The sequence below is a fragment of the Plodia interpunctella genome, chromosome 6, assembly GCF_027563975.2.
Source record: "Plodia interpunctella isolate USDA-ARS_2022_Savannah chromosome 6, ilPloInte3.2, whole genome shotgun sequence".
Taxonomy (NCBI): Eukaryota; Metazoa; Arthropoda; class Insecta; order Lepidoptera; family Pyralidae; genus Plodia; species Plodia interpunctella.
In genome coordinates this window covers 6254098-6277603 of record NC_071299.1, presented here as the reverse complement: position 1 = coordinate 6277603, position 23506 = coordinate 6254098, and the positions used below count along the sequence as shown (strand labels likewise).

General features: G+C 34.8%; 1 protein-coding gene and 1 pseudogene across 15 annotated transcripts; both read right to left on the bottom strand.

The window, feature by feature from the left end:
* Positions 1-72: 72 nt before the first annotated feature.
* Positions 73-23100, bottom strand: LOC128670482 (uncharacterized protein). Of its 15 annotated transcripts, none has more exons than XM_053746177.2 (10): positions 22874-23100; positions 19835-19919; positions 9621-9671; positions 9057-9080; positions 8551-8614; positions 8110-8227; positions 7351-7669; positions 6043-6164; positions 4572-4734; positions 73-1737 (listed from the first exon to the last, which is right to left on the bottom strand). In XM_053746177.2, the coding sequence occupies exons 2-10, from the start codon at positions 19871-19873 to the stop codon at positions 1549-1551; spliced, it is 1089 nt and encodes a 362-aa protein (XP_053602152.1). In that variant the 5' UTR covers positions 19874-19919; positions 22874-23100; the 3' UTR covers positions 73-1548. The 15 variants fall into 15 exon arrangements, with proteins under 15 accessions (XP_053602152.1, XP_053602150.1, XP_053602146.1 ...); XM_053746175.2 differs by lacking the exon at positions 22874-23100 and adding an exon at positions 21100-21323; XM_053746171.2 differs by lacking the exon at positions 22874-23100 and adding an exon at positions 21100-21240 and having other exon boundaries at positions 19784-19919.
* Positions 2058-3197, bottom strand: LOC128670484 (retinol dehydrogenase 13-like; annotated as a pseudogene).
* Positions 23101-23506: the final 406 nt, after the last annotated feature.

Below are 23506 nucleotides of genomic sequence, written 5' to 3'. Positions count from 1 at the left end.
TGTTTAATTGTACAAGTGTTGTTAACAGTACGCGTTGGGTGGGATATTTAGGAAATAAGAGAAAAAGCTAAATAACACGAATTAATTCAATCTTTATTACAATTAAGAAGAACAAAGAACAAATTTAATACTTTATTCGGAAATAAAAAGATAGCGTCCAAAATGAGTATATTTGTGTAACATATGAGTATTGACATACCACATGTATACTCTCACACGTAACTCAGGACATTTCCTGTTTATTTACTGTTAGGGAATATATTGTTCGTATCAACTTCTTATAAAATATTTAAAGTCTAAGAGTAATAAATAAAATAATTTTACTATGTTAAATAATTATGAATATGATAATATACCGTGTCATTACTTATCTATTTTATTCATAAAATATTGCTTAGTTTACGTTTAGGTACCAATCTGGCACTGAACTACTTACTAATAGGTATTTTAAATTGCACAATCTCAACAATACTTTCTACAAACGTGTTGCTTGCCATTGATTTATATATTATACTTGGTAGGTAGGTACATTTTATATTTATAAATATAATGAATATAAATTACAATACAATTATATAAATCCTCAAATAATATAAATAGGTGAGACGTTTTTACCTCTCTTTGACTAATTCGTATTTACAACCTATTATTTGATATCTTATATACAGTACATACAAATTTTTAGCATGGCTGCCGGGTCCAGTACATACTTAAAGAAAAAGTTCGCTGAGGTATGGATTACATTCGTCGGACGAGGCATTTGTTGTGCCTCGGTCGGTCGTGCATCGCCCGAGGCCTAAGCGCTGCCTCGCCTCAGCGTGCCTCAGATCTGAATTATGTATTGTGATGGTGCAGAACTCGTAGGATTATTCATACTCTAGTATACGTATATAATAGTAATTTCCTCCTAGCCTCCAACTTCAAGGCTACTTATGTACATCTAAACATGTATCACATGGTAACAAGACGTTAAACGAATACAATAGCATATTTTTATATAATTTATTTAAAAATTTACTTGAGAAACAATATAATATAAAGATTGAATTTTGTATTATAATACATCGAAGGAGCAAATCCAAAGTGCCGGCTTGATGTTGTCAAGAAATCCTTCTTTTGCGTGAAATTGATTGCCTGACTACTACGAATGCCGAACAACGTGCGAAGTGAAGAAGAAAAAATCTGAGAGTGGACCCTGGATTCCGACGCTTAGCGGAAACGGCAGGGAAAACGCTTCAAGTTAAAATCAAAGCCTAGCTACATATCAAAATACCAACTTTACACGGTCATCTCAATTTTCTGCAGCTCTTTTTGGGTGTTGATTACAAATGAACCGTGTCTTTGAACATGGGTTTTTAACTATATAATCATAGCAACCATCAAAATCGATGCAGCGGTTACCCGTTGAAGTATAACAGATGGACATATTAGTATAGATATATTGGCATAAGGCACAACGCTATATTCCTTATTTGTCCTAGAACTAGAAATAAACTTTTCGGTGGTTTCCATCGCCTACTCTTGGATCGAGCGGGCGAAGGCTTTGACCTAGAGTTTTCTTGGCGGGGGTGAGTCAGAGACGCTGGGGGTGAGGGAGAGGCGTCGGATGTTGGGCTTGTCGTACTCCTCCATGGACATGGCGCGCGACATGCGCCGCTCCACGCCCGGCGGTGGCAGCGACGTCAGCTGGCCCTGCCCTTGGCAGAACAACAGCAGCGATTGGGCAACCTTCGCTGGCTGGAAACATATAGGTGACTGATGTATCCTACAAATATTATAAAAGCGAAAGTGTTTGTGAGGATGTATGTGTGTATGTTTGTTACTCTTTCACGCAAATTTTACTTTAAACTTTACACTACTTTAAAACAAATTGGTAATTTGTTTTAAAGTAGTTTTTTAAAACAAATTGGTAATTTGTTTTAAAGTAGTTGTCAGTAAGTACCTACTTTTATGGTACAAATTTATTACTAACTAGCTTTTGTCCGCGGCTTCACAAATGTATTTTTTGTCCCCTATATCTTATGTTAAAAGGTTAAAAGTAAGCAATCAAAATTATGATAAAACACAACGTTATTAGCGTAGAATTTTATTATTGATATAATTATAATACCCAATTCTATCAATATATATTCACAAACTTTTAAAATTTTAACTAACACAAAAATCCTAGGTTCGTAATAGCACAGAGATAGATAAAAATAAGCTCTTAAGAACTTTCTTTTAATTCACTCATAACATTTTCCTCGTCTTTTAATTTCACTAACCTAACTGTCTCTTCCCAAAGATTTCTAGCGAGGTTATCGTCATAGCACATTGCGGAAGGCTTTGAAATTTTGCAATTATCTAAAAATGCGCCATTGACTTTTCCGGCGCTCTTGCTCACCGCAGCATATATGGAAGTTTGAGCGCCCTCCCAAGGCTGCTTAAAAAGCACAAATATTACACAAGACATAAGCACCCCTAATCCCACCCAAGTTGACTGACGATATATAGCTGTGCCAACCGCACCTGGGTCTACGGAACTTACAATCACGTTAGTATTTTTTATTCTCTTAGCTAATTCACGTGTAAACAAAACTACACACACTTTACTGTTCGAATAACTCACAACGTTTATCTTTGGTTCATTCCAATTTTTGAAGTTCACTCTCCCGAATCTGTGAAGACATGATGCCGTATTTACAATCCGGCTTGGTTCTTCAGAATTGCCAGTTTTCTTCAGGAGTGGTAATAGCAAAAGCGTCAGTAAAAATTGTCCAAAATAATTTACTTGCATAATAAAGTTCAATCCATCCTTAGTCATGCGGTTTGGAGTCACTACACCTGCATTGTTTATCAGGATATCCAATCGATCTTCGTTTTGTAATATATCTGCAACAAACTCTCTGACAGACACTAACGATGACAAATCTAGATGTTTAAAAATAACATTTTCATTTCCAGAACTTTCAATTATTTTCTTTCTGCCACTGTAGCCCTCGTCTTCAAAAGGGCATGCCACGATGACCTTGGCCCCTCTGTGGGCGAAGTCTTTTGCGATTTCCAATCCTATGCCACTAGTCCCTCCTGTGACTAGAACGGTCTTCCCTTCAAATCGCTTTTTCGATTTACATATTGAGTTTGTGTTTTTTTTTGTACAGGCCAAAAATTATTGATCCGATGACATATATTTGAATTATCAACAATATCATGGACATTTTGTATGAAGTCCTTGTGATGGCTCAATTTTAAATAACTCTCTGTTAATAAATAAATTATGTTTTCAATGATGGTCTAAAATATTATTATCTTTACTCTTTCCTCTTGTATTATTAGGTGATAAATTCCTTCCAATTCCACGTTGGTGTGCTCAGATATGCGGCGGATAAATGCACTTGCGACATGAACTTCCCATGTTTTCAATGCTTATGCCATTGTCTACGAGGACATTGCGTGCGGAACATTGTAATGGCGAGCAAAAATACTACAGTACTTTCGATCTATTCTCCCACGAGACGTGACCCGGAGCTGAACAAAGATAGACATTAGACCATACACATTTTATTTAGGTAGACAAGATACTGACATATTAACTGGTAATGAAACCATGATTTAAAATGTTTCTAGTATTGCACAAATCGTTCGGTTTCGATTGTGACGTTAGGTGTCCCACCACGGTCTATTGTAACACGACCAATACTTCCAAAAAATATAAAAAAAGGTGTTAAAATATATAGGATTTGCATATGTTTTCTTACATGATGGAAAATGTTTTTTCCTACGATTTTTTGTTGTTTGGAAAAAACTCACTTTGCCTAGTAGTGTAAAACACAATTGAGTGGGCGGGGAAAACAATCTCTGCTATTTCCTTTAAGTAGGTAATTACTTATTTTGTATCAGATTATTATCGAGGTATGCATGAATCCACGTGTGCATGAGCAGTACTTCATATACTAATATGGTTATTTTTTGTAGTCATGCTGATAAATTGATGTCAATCAATGAAATGTGTTATATATTTTATTGTGTTGTATACTTTTATTTTACCTTTTTTTTTAATCGCAACAAATTGCAACTGTTCTAATTTTATTACAATACTTGTTATGCAGAAAAAAGGCCAAAGTTCAAGTCCGAGTTCCGTAAATTAGCTTTATTTATATATTTGAGGTTTTCTGATACACATATACAGTGCACATACTCGTGGTCATACCTGGTATGACAAACTACTTAGTCTTTAGGCCAGGAGGAAACAGGATATATCCATATATTTTATCTTGAACTCTGAGTAACTGAGTATTTCAACATTAAAATAAAGTTAAAAATTACTTGTTCGTTCTTATTGCAATTGTAACAACAGGTCCATGGTGCCAAGGATTTTATGGCGTGGATTTGAATACCGCTCCCGATGGTTCCTAGTCCGGACGATGTCCATTGCCGTTCAGATAAGGGTCGTGGCGAGAATAATGGGCACTTTTCCACTGGGCACCATTCGTGGTGTCATTTTTGAATAATTTTGTCTGTATTTTAATTTTTCTGAATAAATTAATGTAATATTTGACCGGGAATAAAAATTAAACTAATAGATATCTCACCGCCTCAGCCAAGACGTCGCCGACCTTGTCCACTTTGAGGATGGTGACCTTGTCGCGGTCCAACTCGCGGTACATCTTCTCCACGACCCCGGAGTAGGGGCTCAGCATCCCAGTGATAAGCAGGATGTCGGGCTGGCAGCCGCGCAGCACCAGGTCTTTGCGACTGAAGCAACGCAGTGTTCGCTTTTAGCAGAATTACGAAATTGTAGAAGTACCTATATCTCTATTTTTGCGTTTTTTTTTTCAAGGTAAACTTAAATACCGATTCAGAGAGCGGACAAAAACTTAAATTTTAAAGATGTGATGTGAGTTTGACTTTATGATTGTGAGACAGATAGACCAGGACACTGATTCTCTCTCTTTGGAAATGCTGTTTAATCAATCAACTGTCAAAGCTTTATATCCCTTAGTCGCCTCATACGACTTCTATGGGAGGAAATAGAGTCTCTACCACACACTCAATTATTCTCAAAATGCATGGGTTTAAGTGGTTAAATTATACTTAATGCTTGCTTGAGATAATTATTTAATGACTGACCGACCATGATCTTCACATTAATACTTTGTATTAAAATACGTTGTCACGTTGTGCTTCAATGCGACTTTTTATTACTGTAACTTCGTATATACATTCGTAAAATTATCCAAGAAACCATAAAATTAAAAGACAAGTCATCGTTCCATTCAAATATTTTGAATACACACATGAATAAATGACGGTTCCGCTGTGCTATAACATCCGTAAAACATTGTAATAAGCACTTTCGTCGAGATTCGACAAGGGCGTCATTTTTCCTTTAATAAGTACTTTCGCTCATAATAAATAGGTGTAAAAGATCTGATATTATCAGCCGTGAGAATAAGTAGAAATAAATTGTAGGATTTTTTTTACTATTCTAATGTGAAATCACTTCTAGGTCAAAATAATTTATGTACCTACCTAGGTCTTACCCGCGGCTTCGCCCGCGTGAATTTATTTGCGAAAGCGGAACGATTTTATATAGATAGACGATAGTCGATATTCTTACAAACTTTCACCCCCCATTATAGTCATCTGGGGGTTGATTTTTGGAACATAATATAGCCTATGTTTGAACGGGGGTCTTTAACTACATGTATACCAAAATTCATCAAAATTAGTCCAGCGGTTTAGCCGTGAAAGTGAAACAGACTGACAGACACATAGACAGACTTTTGCATTCATAATATAAGTATGGATGACTGTATGTACCTATTTCTATGATCCTTCTTTGGTATGGCATAAAGTGTTACCTTTATCCTCTATATAATGAAATTCCTATGATGGCCTATGTATATAGGTCATGAAATTCAATATTATCTGAGCAATTTCCCGGTTTCTTCCCCAGTCAAATAACGTCGGAGAATGTAGAAACTAGTCCCTACTAAAGTTTCTACATTTACTTCTCCACTTCACACTGATGACCATTAAGCCGCAGAGATTGTCCCTTACTTGATGAAAGCCTTAACGTATTGCTTGATGTTGTGAGTGTTGAGGTTCCCCCGCAGCCGAGACCGGTACTCAGTCAGCATCCGCTCCCTCTCTGCTGCCTCGATGGACTCGCCGGATATTTGCTGCAACACCATCACAATTTGTTACGAGTCTTATAGCATAGTGTGCAAATGAGTATGCGAGTTGCCTAATGACAAGAAAAGAGTGCAGACAAATAGTTTTGTTATCAAAAATAAATTATTATTTACGCAACATAACATAAGACATAAATATCATACTAAAGGGTCAAATATAATCAAGAAAATATGTAGAGTTAGCCAATACAAACAATTAAAAAAAGGAAAGAAATGTTAGTGGGTTAGTGCTTACAAGTAATAAAACACAAAGTATTTCAAAAAGAAAAGTAATTTAATTAGTACTAAAAAATATCATCGAAGTTATTAACAAAGCCTAAGTTGTGAGTACAATAATAGGTACTACAAATAGAAATCACGCAATACCAATCTACTATAGAATTATTATTTGTTTAAAGCTCGTGCACAATCATAAAATCAAAAACGGAAAACAATGGTCAGTTATTCTATTTAGCGATGGAAATGATTCTTACGTATTTGATCTGGGTAAAGCATTACATGTAAAGTGCATTTATATCTATAACGGAAAACGATGATTGAACGTTATTTTGAAACAATTTTATTTATTGTATGATATACTGTTTTTAGCAAGAACACATATATAAGAAATACAACAAAAGTTATCGATGAACTACAACACTGTAAAAAATTAAAATGGAAGTGGGCTGGTCACGTGACACGTATGAAACACGAGATATGGTCAAAAATGATAACGTCATGGAAAGGCCCAACAGGAAGGAGAAAGAGAGGTAAACCTATGGAGAGATAGCCCGATGAAATTATAAAAATAGCGGGAACAGATTTGATGAAAAAAGCTACCAATAGAGAAATGTACAGAAAATTGGAGAAGGCCTTTACTCTTTAGAGAAATAATAATATTTAATGTATTATATTACGCAAATTTAAGTTTCTAATCATTAAATAATTATTTGAAATGTAATTTTTATTATTTTTATAGTAATATAATTGTAACTCTTTAATAAGGATAAATAGAGGCTTTATTTATTATTTTATTATTTATACTTTTTTTAGTGGTCATATATGGAACAGTTTTTGACAATATAGAAAAATTACGTCACTGCTTCTCAGTTGTAGTTTTTGACATTTCGAATCCCAAACTTAGCTCACTGGCAGTAATGTTAGTAGAGTTAGCAATAGACAAGGAAGAAAGTACCTGATATTTAAAATGTACACTCTGCATATAACTCACGTGCCCAAACTTGTGGTAAATGAGGAAATCTTCCTCGGACTGCGAAATGTCCGCTCCGCGCCACCTGGAGAAGCGGGTGCGGAAAGCGTCGGCCACTGACGAGGTCGAGGCCGTGCAGTTCACCAAGATGAGGCCCAGAAGCCTCCGAGGGTGGGCTAGGCCGCAGCGGGCCAGGATATTCGCCCCGGCCCCCTCACCAAGTCCAACAGCGTATCGCACGTGCAAGAAGTCCAGAACTGTTATTAGGTCTTCTCCTAGTGTTTGAAGTGACGGGAATTGATAGCTGTTTAAGATAACATTATATGCTTTAGTTTAAAGTAAATAGAAAAATATAAGAACATACAAAATGACACATTTGATTTAATTGGCGCACCATCATAAAATGGTGATTTAAGTTTTTTTATTCTGCTTTTAAGAATTAATTAGGTAAGGAGATGTTTCTTCGTCCGACTCAGTCTTTTTATAATTGATTCGTAGCATAGCGTATGACCTGCCCACTCCAAATATAACTGTGTATGTCATACGTGGTCACTAAAAAATAATAATCCTCTAAAGTTGATAGACAACAATAGCATTTCCAAGGCGGTAAACGTGATACCGGGACCGATCATAAAACCACAGCAGAATCTTAAAAATTTGAAGGTGTATTTTTTGGCAAACCCAAAAATTCGGAGCATCACATCGAGATGGTTGGTTGATTCATGATAAAGCTCATATACATACGAGTCTGGAAGGTCAGGAGAGTTTTCCTCATGTCCCGGGACGTCCACGTGAATGAAACAGGAGCGCTCTTTTATCTCACTCATCGCCGGGCTCAACACGAAGTCTACCAGCGACGAATCTAAATGCAAACCATTTTTTAATGTAACTAGTTATTGATGTAGGCCTAAGCCCAGTAATAGGACATCTCAATATTCCACTTTGAACACCCATTTAAATATTTGTTGTCTAATGATTTTTTTATGTTAGTCTAAGAACATCGAATACCAGATGAAACTGCTTATTTGTAGTAAAAAAAAATCCATAGATGGTATTGGGCTGTAAACAAGCTAGCAGGTCACCTGATAGTAAGTGATCATCGCTGCCCAGAAACAACTGCAATACCTAGGGGGCACCACAGGAGCGATGACGTTAAGTACGTATGTATGTACTGTATGCACTTACGATTGGTTCCGAGGTCGTGCACTGTCAAGAATACACATCTTTTGTCTTGTTGACTTAAATCTCCCTGAAAATATTAATTTTAAAATGTAAGTACCTATTTACATCTATCGTTTCGCATCGGAAAGTTTATCTCGGATCATTCATAACGGCAGACGAAGTTACAGGTAAATAGGACTGTTAGACAAGGTTCGAAAGAAAAGTTTTATAGAACCAAAATAACTACTAAAAAAAATTTTGTTTTTGTATTTATTACGTTTAGTCTCTATGTACCTTATGTGCCTTTGGAAGGTTATGCGTTAGATACCATAGTAACATTGTATATCCCGCCATTTGAATCAAATATACACTACTTTTCGTAAGACCAACGTAACCAGAAAACGTATAGAATCAATGGGATATAGGTAGGTACATGTTTTTTTTCGAATCGACTTGACATGTGTTATAAAATAAAACTAGCCGAATAACCAATAAAATTGTAAAATAGTCACATCCAAATTTATCCATACCTGTCCTTGTCGAGGAAGTTTTCCCTGATAGCGTAAAATATTAGTTTGTGTATTAGTGACAGCTGTTTCCGTATGCTTATTATAATAGGTATCTATGTAATTACAATGAATCATCTAGGGGGGGGGTATCATAAAAAAATTTGCTCTATAAAAGATAATACTATAATAAAGCTACCTACCAAAATAAAACGATACAGAATAAAAAAAGGCTAACTACGGCGCCTAACTATGCGGAAAACCCGTTGTCAACGATAAAATAGCAGCATTTTCGCCCATTTTCGCGGCAAATTGTGCGGCAGCGCTGAAGTGGGTAAACTACAATATCAGACGAAACCCGTTTTAGCACCTCCTAATGCCAAAGGCCGACTGCTTATATTTTCTATATAGAATTAATGAGTGTATCAAAAGTTTTCAAAAATTTTAGACATTATGAAAATGTCAATTTTCATACAAAATTTTTTTCTCCGTAAACATCCCAATAAACCCCATAGGATTGTTTAATACATATATTTATCTACCTAATGTAACTCAGAACAATTACTTTAAAAAAGACATATTCTATACCTGTACATGCACGTGTATGTCTCCGCTCCGATCCGTGCTCACTACGTATTTCTGAAACAAGGAAAAAACCTGATAAAAATAGTAGTTTAAACATAAAAAGACAAAAAGAATTATAAAGTTAAGCTCGTTAGTCTATTGTTCCAATACAAGGTGAACTTTGTAAGTCACTAGCGGTGATCAATCCCAGTCTATCTATTTTTTATCTATATGCTAAAATATATTAAGTAGTTATCTATCGATAAGTTTATAAGCTGGCTATTTCAGTTCAGTGTCGATTCATATTCATAAGAAGAATACCAACAATTCTGAATCCTGCGCGTTCACTAATATTGATCGGCGATCAACTGACGCACGCTCGTTGGATGTAGGCCATTAAATAACAAATTAAACGCCAATCGCCAAGGTACCCGTCAACGCTGGATGTTTGCAAACACTCTGATGAACTCGTACTCAAGGAGGCTAGGGTGTTTGGATTGCATTGGCGTGCCCTGCTGTTTAGACCATATCGTGCATAGTGAGGATATCAATCTATATTGAGCTTTATATGGATTAGAATTGAGTCCCTAATATACCTAGTATTTGTATCAATAACACTGTTAGTATCAATAACAATACTTAAAGCAACTACAAACAAGGTAACGTAACATTTGCAAGTCAAAATATAAAGCATCATCGAGCAGTTGTTTTCGCAAATTGTGCTATTTTAGGAGTCCCTTTAGATACGCGAATTATGCGCCTTAGCCCGCGCGCTGCTACAACAATTATACCTATCGGCAAAGAAAGAAAGACACTTTTTGTAAATAATTATTTTTCAGAAATAAGAAAGAGGATAATGATGATAGTTCATAAAAAATGGCAACCATCTTATACTTGTAAATGGAATTTAAAAGTAAATTTTTTCAAACATAACCAAGGGTTTTGAGTCTCAAACTGCAATATCTCACCCACATTCAATATTGCACTGAAGACAGTGACAACAGTTTACTTGAAACAATTTTGAATGATTGCTGAGGTCGCAATGACAAAACAAATCAACAATCGCTTGGTACAAGTGCACTGGGCTTGAATACTCAAGGTATGTTATTTGTAAACAACGCTATTTTGGGAACATCATTTGTTGAGAGCTGCGGAGACTTCGGCGGAACAAGGCAAAAATCAGAACGAACGATAACCGGGACTTGTGCCTCATGATTCATATTTGAGCATATAAAAATATTTATGTTAAATCTAGAGCATCTTTACATAACTAGACTGAGCTAGTTTTAATAAAAAAGTTGTTTACTCCAGTGGGTAAAATCGAAAAAAAATGGAAAAGAAAGGAAGTTGGAAGCTCCTATAACAATGACAAAGAGAATCTTTATTTGAATATAATAGATACTTACAATCAAAAATTGTTTTCTCATATACTATATACACTTTATGTACTACTGTATGTACTATAAATAATTACGGATTTTAATGGTCATTGAATTTGGTAAATCTTTCATACCCTGAACAAAAATAGAATCTACAGAGCTCAAAGTGTGGGGGTTTTATTAATTAATTGACCTCAAACATGCAGCTCTGTCTCACAACTTGTGACTTCATCTCGCAAAATAACGCATATATGTGTTTTATTTTAAGTAAGCAAATAAATAATAATGATCACTGTAAGTACTTATAGTGGTAGTTCTTGATACCCTCCCTACTAACTGCCCTCTGTGTGATAAAAGATACAGAATATAACATTCAATATGAAGAACAAAGTTTAAAAAATTTTAATGCCTATTTAATAGAACCGACTGTAGATCGACATATTATAGAAATAAAAAAATCCCATGACATTACCACTTATATGCCGTTGAGTAGTGCCGTGGCGTGGGGCGTTGGGTTGGTGATATTTTTGTGTCCATTAAAGTTCCATAAACTTTGTTTTTAAATTTAATTGTTTTATTTCTGTGACTTCCACGATCTATATAATGTATACTCTCGTCGTTACCACGGTTGCGGGCGTCGTGCTATTTTTGTGTATGTTTATTGTTTGTCATGAAATATCTAAAGAATTGAAAATAAAATAGGATGAAGATAAAAGAAGCTATAAAATTGTACGTGTAATAATCGTCCAAGATGTTTATGTCAAAATATAAGTACACTTTCGCATTATTATTTTTCTTGGACTGTACATGTCTCGACAAGGGGTCAGGTCACATTTTTTATTATCACAAATATCTACAAATTTTAATACCCCCACTTTCAATATTTATTTCGCTACAACTTTTGAACGGCTGAACTAATTTTGATCAGACATATCTAAGAACCATAACCAAAAATTTGCTATCAAATAAAAAAAAATCGCATCTAAATCGGTTCACCCGTTGATGAGCTACGGTGCTACGTAGGTACACAGACAAACAGACAGTCAAACTTATAACACCCCTCGTTTTGCGTCAAGGGTTAAAAAGGCTACATCATTTCATACATACATACATTTCATACATACTACTCCACATTAATATTATCTGTGTCTTTCTGCCTGTCTGTCTGCCACTTTTTCACGCCAAAACTGTTCAGACGATTTTGACGAAACTTGGAATAGATATAAGTAGTTGAAGACATCCGAGGGCGGAGCTGCGGGCAACAGCCAGTTTAATATGAGCGGTGCTATAAGTATTATGTATTGGAAAGTTTGAGTACATACAATCCGAATCTGAACATAAGTACATAGGTTTAGAGTTGCCCATAATAAATATATGATTTATCCTGCCATATCTATAATCTGTAAAACGACGATATTATTATCTCGTAACATAATCCAAGGAATAATTTTTATGCGAAATAAATATAAGTATATATATAGTCAATCAAGCTCTTGATTGACTTATTACTTATATCTGATTTATTTTCACACTACCATTTTATGCCATTGATCACATTTCGGAAATGAACTGAAATATTATCATTGCATATAAAAACAAGATTGAGTAGGAAGATCGATATTTGTTTGTACAACTCGAAGCAGTTTATTATTGACCGTAAAATTTGGCCGTCGGATCACTTTGGATAAACATCTGATGGCCGATACGAGAGCGCTATCCAAATAAACAAGTCGGAGATTAGGGTAATTTTTTAGATGCATTAGTTACCATGAACTTGACTTCAACATAAATATTGAAGTTAGTTAAGTTTAATGGATAATTATATCAATCATTAAATGTACTTTAAAAAATCAGTAAGGAAGTAATAAATCGGTCAATAATTAAAATCGCCAAAATATTCTTTTAAAACTTTAGGGAAAACTTACATGAAACCCCTTTTCGTCGACGCTCGCCATTTTCGCACTGTCTGTATCCTGAATGTGACGTCACAAGGATAGAGGTCCAAACACGGCCAGTTCCCGGCGGGGATGGAGTCGCAATGAGCAGGATGGCGGGAAGCCGTACTTGCCAGCACCGGAGTGACGTCCGACACCGCTTTTCCAATATTCCGACCGCTTTTCAGCGGATCTTGGAGTCTTTTAGATTTACTATTATTGATACAAGAGAATATCAAGAGTCATACTTTAACGTTGTTCTGTCTACACCTTTTGTTGTTTATAGCTTGAAAATTCATATTTTACGCCCACTGTGCGGTGAAATCAGTCAATATGACTGTACATATAATAAGCTAATTCTTATCACAAAAATGCTCAAGAATGGCTTAAATTTTCAAAATTCATGTGAGCCAATGTAATTTTTCAAATTCAGTAATTTCAATGAGCATTATTCGAGTTACAATAAATACGCCACCACATTAGTATTTAATAACCATAGTTTTTGTTTTAATTTTATTGTATGATCTGATTGATTCATAGAGCATATTCGTGGAATTATCAAATGTAACTAAATAAATAAATTGACTTTTGGTCGAATTTCATCTAAAGGCCTTCCATATAGTTGCTGCGATGACTCATCGCTACTCCATATTGTTTCAGGTGATCGAAAATAGCTTGCAGAGTTCAGTGCAATTAAGAGGCAGAGAGTTAACTGTTCGTACGGGTATTTAGGCACATGCTTGCAGGATCGTAGCATTACGAAATGGGTCACAACAAAGCACACTAATATATTCAATAGTTTTGGCCCCTACAACTAGATATATTTCGATAACACATTTTTTTTTCAGAATTTCATTACAGAGCAGTAACATATTCATAAATATCAATATGTAGTATCTCAATCCAATGGACTGATTAGGTACTTTACTCAGATAGGACTGATTAGGTAATTTTTGCTCAGAAATTCTATAGTTAGTATTATTACAATTGGAATTAATAGGATTATATTTTCTCAGAGACATAAATAAGTGTTCTCAAAACTATGCAAAAAGAATGTCTCAGTCGGTAAATTTGTGCTTGTTCTCGTAACATAACGACTTCGGCACGGTTTTAGTAAGGCTTACCGGGACAAGGTTAATAAGGGATTAAGCCGTAGGCCATGTGTTTGGCCCAATATTAGCCTGATTTTAAGGGGTAGTGGAACTTGTAAGAGCTCACCCTTTGAACAAACAGCGTACAAATGAAATTTACGGCAACCTGTATTTAATATTTATTTCTTTGGACTTAACTTATTTTAGTTTGGTCACCAATAGTTTTAAATTTATACAAATACGATAGGTAGAATATATTTTTTTGAATTTCAAGGTACTAGTTCCCATATATTTGTAATTTTTTTCGAGGTATGGGTACTTTATTGGTCAATTAAGAAAATATATAATCTTATTGATTGTAATGTGTGTGTTCACATCTCACTCTCTAAAGTAACTAAGTAGGTACCAATATAGCACCAATAAATCGATATCCAAGAAAGTAGTTTTTATTTTGTACTTATCGACTGAAGATAATTAACTTGAATTTTGATTGCGATATGATAGCATAATCTATCATAGTATTTCCGGTCATAGACAAACTGTCTAGAGGATGCTCTGTAATTACTGCATGACGACCCAATTACTGGCCAATTTGCAGCCAGGAGGGACGGAAGGAGACGCTTAATGAAAATTAAGACCTATCTTTAAAACATCAGTTTTCACTTAGGAGGAGCTTCTTAAGGATCGCACACTCAATGAAGTTTTAATTTTGAATATATAAAACATTTAAACAAACCTATGGAATGTGATATACAGAACATTCTTGGTTTTAATTTCATTTTAGCCATGCTGCCATGTTTTCTAGGTGTTGACACTGATTGACTATTTTGGTTGATGTACGTCGAATAGAGCCATGCCCCATCTCAGTCGCGCTCCATCATTTTGACATAGACAACGTAGAACAACGCAGAAATGTATGGAACTACAAGAGTTTCAACCGTGGAATTAGTAGGTAGTCCAGTTTCAACATACTACAACGCACGTTAATGTTAAAACCTATAGAGCACTACGGACGCACAACATTGGACCATGCCCCTATTGCTTAGAGCTTATTCCCATTGGTCAGTCGTGCTCCTTTGTTTTCTACAGGTTTTGACATTGATGTGCATTGCTATGCGTCGAAACTTCATACAATTTCTACGTTCTTCTGCGTTGATCCGTCGACGGACGTCAAAACGACGGAGCGCATAGCTCATATAGCGTCAGCCCCCTCGGAGCACGACTGAGCAATGGTGCATACAGGTATATAAAACGCCATCTACATTTTTCCTTTGGAATCAAAGTGAAGTTCAGCGCGCTGCTGAAAAATCTGCTGAAAATAGTTAATTTCTCTATATACTTAGTCGCTGCGTCAGCCACATGGTGGCGTGACACGGAATAAACATTCGAAAAATAAATCAAAACATACATGTCAAAAATTCAAAACCACACTTGAAAGTTTATACCTAACCTAAAATCATGATTTTCTGTTTATCACAAGACTTTACAAAAACTTTAAATTACATTTTATATAAAAATACGATGTTTTTTATACTTAATACCGGACACAAAATCTGTTTGAATGATGGATTCTCAAAACTCTGCATTTTGGTTGTCATACGCATGTAGAGGTAGTCTTGCAATCGTAGTCGAATTTTACCATTGCATAATTGTATAAAAGTGTACAAGAGGAGCGCAGAGAACGACGTCACGACCACTTCCTATTTAGTGGAGGTCTACACAGATATTCATTCATATGTGTAAATAGAATAAACGAAGGCAGAAAAGCAAAGTTGATACCTGACCTTACTTTAATAGTAAACAGTAGTTAGGTATTTACTTTACTTAGTTTAATTATTAAATATACAGCATCATGTCTTTTCCCCTTTATAGATAGAAAGAGATAAAGATAAATTATGTAAAACTGTGACCATTTGCAATCTATTTTGAAATTAATCTCAACAAAAAGACTTCGTCTTCCTCTGACCTAATCTTTAACAATCGAGCTATATAAAAGAGGGACATAACCATGTAATTGAGGGGGCTCGTCCGTCCGTCTCACAGGCTATTCTTAGACTCGTCATATTTCCAACGTAATTGCTCAAGTGTGGGCGATTCATCTGCAATTCAGTTATCTAAATAATCTCTCCTAAGTAGATGACCAACAAGATATAAACAGAAACCAGACATGAAGACGTTTATTAATTTCTCAACGAGATAGTTCACTGTTTTTAAGCAAAGCAACCTGCTATCAGAAAATAGGTTATCGCGACCTAAGAATGCTCTGGACAATACAGGGTAAAATGTACAGTATATAGGTACCATAAATATAGTACGTATAACTAAATATCGGGCTTGTTACCAAATAGATTCAATATGTAATCCAAGATAAATTTTGAGGTAAAGATCTGTCAACTTCTCTAACTTTCTTTGTGTCGACTATCAGCAACTGCATGCAGCTGCGCGCGGAGCCATTCTAAATCTATGGCTGTAAATAGCTTATATTAAAAAAAAGTGCTTTGATATAAGTCTTATTTTACTGAGTTTGTTTTATTGCACGTGCTGCTCTATTACTATGTAGTACTTTGAAGTTATAAATATAATCCTCGTCGAAATTTTAGTATTGTTTTTATAAGCATGCAAGGTTATGTATTGCAGTCTTAGTATGTATATAAATAGAGATGCAATAGGCATCATCACTTCGGTATCAATTGTGGGGGGCGGCTCAAAATAGACGATGTCGACGCGGCCAATTGCCCTCAATGAATCGCTGGGATCACATGCATGCTTTTATATTTTTTAGCGTAAAGTATTACAAAATAAATCACATTAATTCATTGATTCATTGTTCGGTATTGATGGGAACGAACGGCAACAACGAAACAACGACACTTTCAAATTTATAATATAAACATGGTTGTGGATTTACTCTTAAAAGGCCAACTTATAATCAAATTTGTCACGTGCTACGCCTGTGTGTGCTACGGAGTAGCACGTGGCACACTGATTCCGGGTCCTGGGAAATGTATACGCAAATAAATGCGCTACGCAGTCTACGATGTCGTAGTAGTTGCTACGAATATTTGAATTATTTTTATTTAAAGTCACCGAGCATTTTGTTGCTCACGCATTTTATATGAATACCTTCATTATGCAATTCAAACTTGACTTTATCAAATTAGACCTCCGGCTACGATTAATAAATGATTAAAAATTTATTTTAATGTTATATGAATATACAGTTGAAACAAAAAAAAATATGTGCCAAGACAAAATATTATGTAATTTTTTTTTCTTCTATGTCTATAGTAGCAAAATTCTCCATGTGAACTTAGTGCGCGATGAGTACAAAAATAGCAACTTTGTCTCCCACAAGAGATCTATTCACAGCGAATAATACGCAGTTGTTATCATCAGGGAATGCAAGTCAGTTTTATAATCAAGTCAAGAACTTAATAATGTGATGTTATTTCTTTAATTCATCCACCATATTTTTGTATAACTATATTTTCCTGTTGTTGTATGTTGCCTTTTTGAATGTTTAACAGGTTCGGAAATTCTTTCTAATTGAATAAAATGTATTTGTAAAAATAATACAAAGCATAAACGACACAATTTTTATAACTATGTATTTATATACTATTTACGTACGAAATTCCATAAACTGCGGAACGAGTTGGTCACGTCACCACAGATTATCGCTTCTAGGCAAGGTGACCATGTGTCTTGCATTTTTTGGTTCCAGGTGGGTAATTTATGCTAAATTTCTTTGGTAATATCATCTCCATGCTGCGGGAATTAAGCTAGTGTTTTTTTAAACGTACATTATGAACGTAAACTATATAAAAAACATCACAAAAAATCTACACTCATATTTTAGTAATTCCGTAAGTAATGGCAGTAAATATTTGCTCTATGATTGAATGCTAAACATCTCAAGCAATAAGTTTGGGAAACCCTGAGCCAGACTAATGAACTGAGGCGCGGCGAGCGGTTACATACAACGTATCCGTAATATTTAGATGACAAGCAAAAAATATGATTTCCCACAACACCTGGGTACATTTTACCGTTAAATTACAACTCGGTTTACTCGGTTACGGTTTTATTTTAGTATCATGTCTGTTGCAAATCGTTGACTAAACTATATATTGTAAGTAACTTTTGCCCGCGGCTCCGTCCACATGAATTTCCCATGGGAACACTTCACACTTTATCAAATGGGTGTTTCTTATCTGTTCTTAACATACTCTGAACTAGCGTCGTCCCAGTTTCGTTCGGGTAAAAACATAATAAATTATGCACCTTCCTCAGGAATCATACTATCGATTGATGAAAACTGCATGAAAATCCTTTTTGAGTTGATCGCGAACATACAGAGAGACGCAGCAGAGGACTTTTATAATATGTAAGGATAAGGATATTCGGTATTCAAAAAGTGCCAAAAAATGTCTGTGCTATTTCGAATTCCAAATTCAATTTTTATGCTGATACTTTTTGCATATATACAGGTATATACAACTATCTTTATGAATATAGTTGAAGACATTTGTGTTTGCGCACACACACAAATTCAAGAGGTAATAAAAACTAGAAAATGTAATGTATTCGAAACTATCGAACACAGATTAAACATACAAAGTAAATTTGCTTTGATTAGAAGTGCCAGTTAGCACTGCAGAATAATTTACTTCATTCTTAACTTCTTGCCATAATCCACATTATGTTGCCAACACGAGTTATACACCGCACCGCTTTAATTCAAATGTTTCAGCCCCGATATGCATTTCTAACTATTTTACATTATGATCGAAGTACTTCCAAACTATCCATACCAATATTATAAAGATATAATTTTGTCAGAGCGAAACCGGGGCGGGCCGCTAGTAACTATTTTAAAATATGATTTGTTTATTTAATTTATTTTATATTATTAAATATTGATTAAAATCTGCCAACAACCTAGTACTTTTTTTACTTCAACAAAAGCATAATCTGCGAAACATTGTATAGTAGAATGTCTCGCGTATTATAAACACATTACGGTTTATTTGTTTTTCCCGGATTTTGCTCATTTACCGCCAACAATACGGCCATTGTCATGACAGATTTAGCAGATCAGGGTTTGTCGTGACGTCCGTATGTACAGCGAGACGACCTCTGCAGTAAACAATTTAGATCTATATGTAAACTTGACGTTATAATTTAACACGATGTTGCGTATGCATGATTACAAGCTAGCTAAATTCACACAAGAGACATACGCCAGAAGAAGTAGTAAAGATATCTGCGTATTCAAGCACTAATTACCGACTTCGAACGGCTTCGACTTGGCATTCAGATTAATCGACGGGACCCAAATAAAGGGTTAGGGTTGTATAAAAAATGTATTTAAATGTTCCACACAAAATAATCCCATCATTTACAACGTATAAAGGCTTGCCATATCGCAGAAAGGCTTTTTCTAAATTTACATTTCGGTGTATGGTATATGTAATACACACAGCCGTACATTAGGTATTTAATTTACACCAAAATCGATGGGACAAATTGCTTATTTACATATTTATTTTATAATTTTATCGAATCTTCTAAAAAACGTTAAATACATAATATTTGGAAAATCTGGTAAATTACGTTTTACAGAAAGTGTTATCAAATGCAATTTGTAATTTAGGTAAATTTATAAAAGAATGTAAGGCACAATTGAACAGTAATCACGAAAGGCGCACGCACAAGCCAAAGTTACTATTACTATATCTCAGCGGTTAATCGCATAACACATGATATCCATCTAACTATACCTGATCACAGCATTTTCTCGGGCAGGGAACCAAATGGTAAATGTGGCTCACCGGAGTCAACGGCGCAGGGATGCTGGCTGTGCGCAGCATGCTCAGCTTGCGCCGCTGCTCGGCCGACAGCGAGGCGCGCCGGCTCCTGGCAAGTCCATAGCTGGTTACATCGGGCGTCTCGAGACTGAAGCCGCGGAACAGAGACGGCCGGAACATGGCTCAATACTTTTTAGTGATGGAAAAGCCTTATCGAGATATTTTTATTTTTCAGTTCTAAGCAATCGCAGTTATCTTTTAGTTTCTGAAAAGCTGATGTGATACGAGTATGTTTTGCAAATAATGTCTGTATTTCATGTTCAAACCTAAGTATATTTTTGTATTGCCTCACATTTTATTTAATTAGCATTTTGCTGGGCAGTCAATGCGTTGCGAACTAGATTATTTACCTAATAGGATTATGCAGGACGTAGCACAGATACGTATATATCGATCGGTTTCATATTTTTAATGAAAATTCATAAGTACGTAACCACAGACTTATATATTAACCTCAAGTACCTAACATTTCAAGCTAGGGACACTGCTGTCATTTATGAATGATCTGAGAACTACGAATTTTATTCGTAGGAGAAGAAGCACTACCAACCAGAACTTACTCGTATTCTAGTAGTTAAAATGTATTTCATCATTATGCTTTTTTGTTAGGTTCATTTCAAATATTACTTACCTACATGTAACGTACTCAAAAACGTTATATTCCCTAGTATCGATTGATATACTTATAAATAATAAATAGATTTTAATTTTTAATTAACTAAAGACAACGTTAGGTCGGGCCTGTTTAACTGCTAGCTGATAAAGTACCAGTTAGCATAAATGTGACATATAAAATAGATAGCGTAAAAAATGTGTTTCACAAGTGTTTGATAGGGCTAACTGGCCAATCACATAAAGCAGATTTATCTAGCATTCAGTTTATCTGTCAGATTAGAAAATTGTGGTGTAACATGCCCTAAATTTTGATTACGGACAAAAAAAAATATTTAGGTGCTATTACAAAAAATATAATTATATTCCTTCTCTTTGCAATATAACCAAGAGAGCCAATAGCAAAAACCTAGGCAATATATATTCATAAAGTTTCAACTAGTTTCAGTTAAATAAAATTATCAGCTTTTCAGAATATTAAAATAAATTTAATTAAATTACGACAGAAAAATTAGTACAGTGCTGAAAATTATAAGATAGAGTAGCATTGAAGTTATTTAAAGTTTTCTTATGAAAAGCAATTTGTAAAATTTTAAAGACACGCGGGGTTCATTCACCTTTTCCGTTCCATTTTTATATCCAATCGTAATTTAACTGTAACGCAGAAAACTATTTCTCTAGCATTTTCAGATCACATAAAATTAAATGAAAATTTTTGTATTTAGATCGTGATTACAATGAATAAGTTCGCGTAAAATCTTTCGCCCGTTGCAGTAACGTCCGGAACAAGCGGAGTGGTCCGCTGAAAAACCGCGAACTGAATTTCAGTAGAGACTGAGACTCGAGCAGACGGTGTTGACCATACGCCAGTCCGTTACACAATTATCTATCTGACATTTAAAATTGGATCAGACGAATATTAGCGCGCGGGCGATATTAACGACGCCGTATGTTTTGATTTCATTGTTAACGTTTGTTTACGTGGTCGTATTTCGTTTGATGCTACCTCTAATAGGATTTCTGCTGGATGGGGTTATATTTATCCCGTTGCAATTATAAAAGATAGATTATTTTAACTATGAGCTCACCTAGATGCACTTAGTTTTAATGTGTCAACCAACTACTGTTATTTTACAAAGGTTTTGACTTTGAAATTCACACCATGGGTGTAGGCAGACTTATCTCGTATTTTACATACTTAGTGTCTACAAAGTACTGAATAAATTACTTGAAATGTGTATTTACTTAAAATTTGGTTTAAGTAATTCGATTTTAGTCCATGAAAATAGGTATATTGTCACCCAAATTATATATGCTACGACAGTATACATTTATTTATTATTTATATTAATAAAATTAAATTAGTAGAAGCGAACTGAATAAATAATCATTTAATTTCAATTGCTTTTTTCGGTAAGAAATTTAACTTCATAGTCAGCCATTTATTGTGTTATCTATCAGCCAAGTGTTTTAATTCACATTATAGTCTGTTTTGTAATTTTTATCCTTCATTTCACCTTGAAACATACCTACTTGAAACTAAAAAATAATGAGCTTCGCTCCATTATAGGGCTAGGAAGCATTAAAAGAATCATTGTTTTATAAGTAATTTAGTCACACGCACACCTGAGCTGTATTGTATGCTGAGTGTTTGGAAATTGGCTTTCCTTTCAATTGAATAGCATTACCGAATCGCGATACGACCCTACGCTTTCTATTTTAATGTTCCAAAATCTGTTGGCAGCAGTCGCGCGTCCACTCGGCCGATTGTTGACATCAGTGGAAGTCGCAATTCATATCTCACAGGTATTCTAAAACTGGAACAGTTTATTCGATTTTTTTGAATCGACGTGATTTTTATATAATTAGTGCAATTTTAAGCACGCCGAATCAAAACTAACATGTTTGTTTACTAAAACCAAGCGTTTTACAATAATTTGACTGTCGTTCAATCCTCATATTGTATTATTTTATTTCAATAATATGGTAATCAAATTGGATACCTATAGGTACATAGTTAATGTATTAAATAAAACAAGTATGTTTCTAGAAGTCTAGCAAGAAACAAGAAGAAATATATATAAATAAAAATCTACTTTGCCTACCTGTTATTATGTGGTGTTAACTATGTACCTATTTTTTTTAATTTATTTGTCACAATAATATTACTTATCAATTGCCGGTCTGCAATAGTGCCTTGATAATATTATTTCTGGCGAATATTAAAAAAGTATTAGAATATAAGACACTTGTCGAGCAGCCGTTGCATTTTAAAACAAATTGTAGACCTCAAATCGAAACAATCTAAATATAACTGGATAATTTCGTCCTTGCAAATATATACAATTATGTGTTTTTTACAAAGTAATCTAAATTTTAATCTACACTTACCCTTTCTATGAACGGCCTGCGTCTTCGAAAAAAGTTAGAAACGCCACATAAATACATTTTATAATCACAGATAAATTACACAAATAAATGTAACGAATTTACTAAGGTACTTCCAATAACACCCACTGAGTAATACCGATTGCAATTTGCAATAAAGACAGTAGATAAAAAAGTAAAAACATTGAAGGTTACCGGCAAAAAGTTGTGACAAGATGTCCTCTGCGCTGATAACTACTTTAAATACTTCATATGAATCGCTTTGTTCTCATTAGACACGATCTCTTTATACAGGCTGTTAAAATATAGTTTTACTTCTATCTTATAAAGGCTACACAATTAAATTAAAAGTTTTTTTCAAAATCATACAATCTGAAATGAATAACGGTAAACATCATAAGTGTGGTAAGTTGAAAATTACAGCAGAGGCGTAATTGCTACTTACAAGAAAGCAGAGGCTATAATTTTCAAAGCGCACGTATGTCATACGACGTTGTATAACATACTAGCAGGCCGTCCTGGCTTCGCTCGAGTAAAACCTCGGGTAAAACCATAATAAATCTTTCTCAGAAATCACCAAGATATAGATAATCAGATTTAATTCAAAATAAATGAAGTTTCAGGATTCGAATCATC

What these genes read in the sequence shown, in the direction of transcription:
- LOC128670482 (XM_053746167.2), bottom strand. Translation starts at nt 19,990, where the DNA reads ATGTTCCGGCCGTCTCTGTTCCGCGGCTTCAGTCTCGAGACGCCCGAT. An exon ending in TCTCCTGACCTTCCAGACTC is followed by an intron (nt 7,670 to 8,109) that starts GTATGTATATGA and finishes TATCTTAAACAG; the next exon opens with CTATCAATTCCCGTCACTTC. An exon ending in GTGTACATTTTAAATATCAG is followed by an intron (nt 6,165 to 7,350) that starts GTACTTTCTTCC and finishes ATGGTGTTGCAG; the next exon opens with CAAATATCCGGCGAGTCCAT.